Raw genomic sequence first — 2,740 nt, forward strand, 5'->3', positions numbered from 1 at the left:
TATGAAAGTCTCTCACCGTACAAGGAATGGATGTTCAGCATTCCAAGTGAGGCCATTATCCCTGCACCCTCTCACTGAGCACAATCGCCCCTCATTGTCTGAACTTAGAGCAGCCACAAGTTCCAATCTCCCACCAGCTCGGTAGTACTCACCTGTGGTATCTTACATAGACCTCTTAAAACCTGTGACCCCATTTTTTAAGGACCTATCTGTCTCCACTTTCTCGTATGGCTGTGACTCTGTAAGAGTCTGACAGGAAGCCTAATGAGCTAATGGAAACACGACCTTGGACTATACCAGGCTTCAGTTCAGGCACTAAACCAGCCTATGGTATGTCTATTTTATTTTAAACTATGGAAATTGATGGGTTAGTGTCGTCCAAACATGAATTTACTGCTAGCTTTCCTCAGAGCCTCCTTGACCTCTTTGTTTCTCAGGCTGTAGATGAGGGGATTGACCAGGGGAGTCAGGATAGTGTAGATGACAGAGACAGCTTTCTTGAAGTCTCTCAGTGTGTTGGTTGTTGGGAACATATAGGCAAACAGTAGAGTTCCATAATACATGGTCACCACAATGAGGTGGGAGGAGCAGGTGGAAAATGCCTTTTGCCTCCCACTGGTGGAAGGGATTCTCAGGATGGTCACAATGATGCAGATGTAGGACATCAAGGTAATTAGGAATGGGACCAGTAAGAAAATCAAGCTGAGTGTGAAAGCCAACATTTCCATCAGGTGAGGATCATTACAGGAGAGATTTATCAGGGGGATAGGATCACAAAAGAAATGGTCAATAACATTGGGGCCACAGAAAGATAACTGGGATATCGGCAATATTATTATGCCAGTACATAGGAAGCCACCTGTCCAAGAGCAACCTATAAACTGGAGGCAAGACCTGCCACTCATATGGGCTGCATAGTGCATTGGATTGCATATTGCTAAATACCGATCATATGACATTACAGATAAGAGAAGGCATTCTGTAACAACTAGAGAAGAAAAGAAATAATACTGTGTGAGACACCCACTATATGAAATAGTTTTGTTCCCACTCAAGAGACCGTCCAGCATGCTGGGCAGGATGGTTGAAGTGTAGCAGGTCTCCAGGCAGGACAAGTTCCCAAGGAAGAAGTACATGGGGTTGTGAAGGTGGCGATAAACCATAATAAGCACCACAATGAGGATGTTCCCAGCCATGGTTGTAATGTAGATCACTAGAAACAGCAGGAAAAGAAGGATTTGCAGTTCAGGGAGAGTGCCGAATCCCAGGAGGATGAATTCTGCAATGGACGTTTGATTTCCCTGTTCTGGATTCATCATAGGTTGTGTGTACGGGAAAGAAATTCACTCTGGGATATAAATGAAGAACAGTCACTCAATAAAACATTAGCATTGTTTTCATTGTCCCCCAGCTAGCTATTGAACAATAGCTAAGTAGAGAGTGGAGGCTAGGGGATGGGAAATGGGGAAAAAAACATCTCACTTGACCCCTGGGATAGATTTCACATCTGATCAGACTGCAGGTTAAACAAAACGTGAATCTCTCTGGAAACCTGTGTAGTAAATGGACAGATCACACCAAGCACCTAAGTATTGTGGTGATGGGTCTCATGTACAACCATACAGAAACACAGATAGATATTGGTTCAAACAGTCATACATTTCACTTCCTGGTCTATCAAAGCAGAACAGTGTCCTTTGACAGGCTGGAGTTCCACTGCTGAAACGGGTCAGGATTTTATATTTTAGGGGAAGCCACAACAAAGAAACAAACCAAGCAAATAAGGCTCGGAACTGCAGTGGCTGGGCGGCCAACTCCAGGTGAATTGCAGTGGAAATGGACAGTCTAACGCTATTAGCGCCCTTTGAAAGTTTTTATCCTAAACAGGCAAATACCTGTCGTTCCCTAGGACAATATTTCATTGTCCTGCAGTGGGACACTCTACACGGAGACCCAAACTTCATTAAAAATAAACAAACAAACAAACAAACAAAAATCCAGCTAGAAACCACCGTTTTAGGTAGACATTTATCCTCTATTGCAAGAAAAAACTCTCCTTACCAATTTCTAATTTTATACAATTTGCTATTTTCATATTATGATAGTGGTGTGGAACCCACATTTCCATTTCATCAACAATTCCATGATTTCCATGTTGGTTTTCATTCCAACTTTGTCTTTTTTTAAATGTATTTATCTATTTTTAATTTTATTTCTTGACTATTTTTATTTTATATTACTTATGTTATTTTATATATTTGTAGTATTTTATTTGAATCTATTTGATAATTTAAATTTATTTTATATTAGTTTATTTTTATATTTTATTTCATTTGATATTATTTTATAAAATATGTACAATAACATTTTTCCTAAACAAAATTTTGTAGAAATTAATATGTACCCATGGAACATTTTGATCTCAATGAACTGACAGTTTCTGATGCAAAAATATTCCATTTGAAAAAAAATTCTGCTCTATTTCTTATCCTCTTCTTCTTTACCAGTGGTTAAAAATATTAATTCTCTCTCTCCCCCATCTTTTTGTTAGGAATGGCAGATGAGAGAGCCACAATCTCTCTTGCCATTACTAATCCTTAGAGAAGCAAGGTGGGTGAGGTAATATCTTTTATTGGACCAATTTACTAATCTTTATTACCTGCTAAGTAAGGACCTGATTCTGCGTACACCTATGCACAGTTAATTTTACAAATCGGGAATAATTCTGTTCAGTCTGAGC

General features: G+C 39.4%; 1 protein-coding gene across 1 annotated transcript; it reads right to left on the minus strand.

The window, feature by feature from the left end:
- Positions 1–368: 368 nt before the first annotated feature.
- Positions 369–1,319, minus strand: LOC142068963 (olfactory receptor 10R2-like). The gene is made up of 2 exons (XM_075119079.1): positions 1,049–1,319; positions 369–763 (listed from the first exon to the last, which is right to left on the minus strand). Exons 1-2 carry the CDS (start codon positions 1,317–1,319, stop codon positions 369–371), a joined length of 666 nt encoding a protein of 221 aa, XP_074975180.1.
- Between the last annotated feature and the right edge of the window lie 1,421 nt (positions 1,320–2,740).

Source organism: Caretta caretta, chromosome 14 (assembly GCF_965140235.1).
Source record: "Caretta caretta isolate rCarCar2 chromosome 14, rCarCar1.hap1, whole genome shotgun sequence".
Classification (NCBI taxonomy): domain Eukaryota; kingdom Metazoa; phylum Chordata; order Testudines; family Cheloniidae; genus Caretta; species Caretta caretta.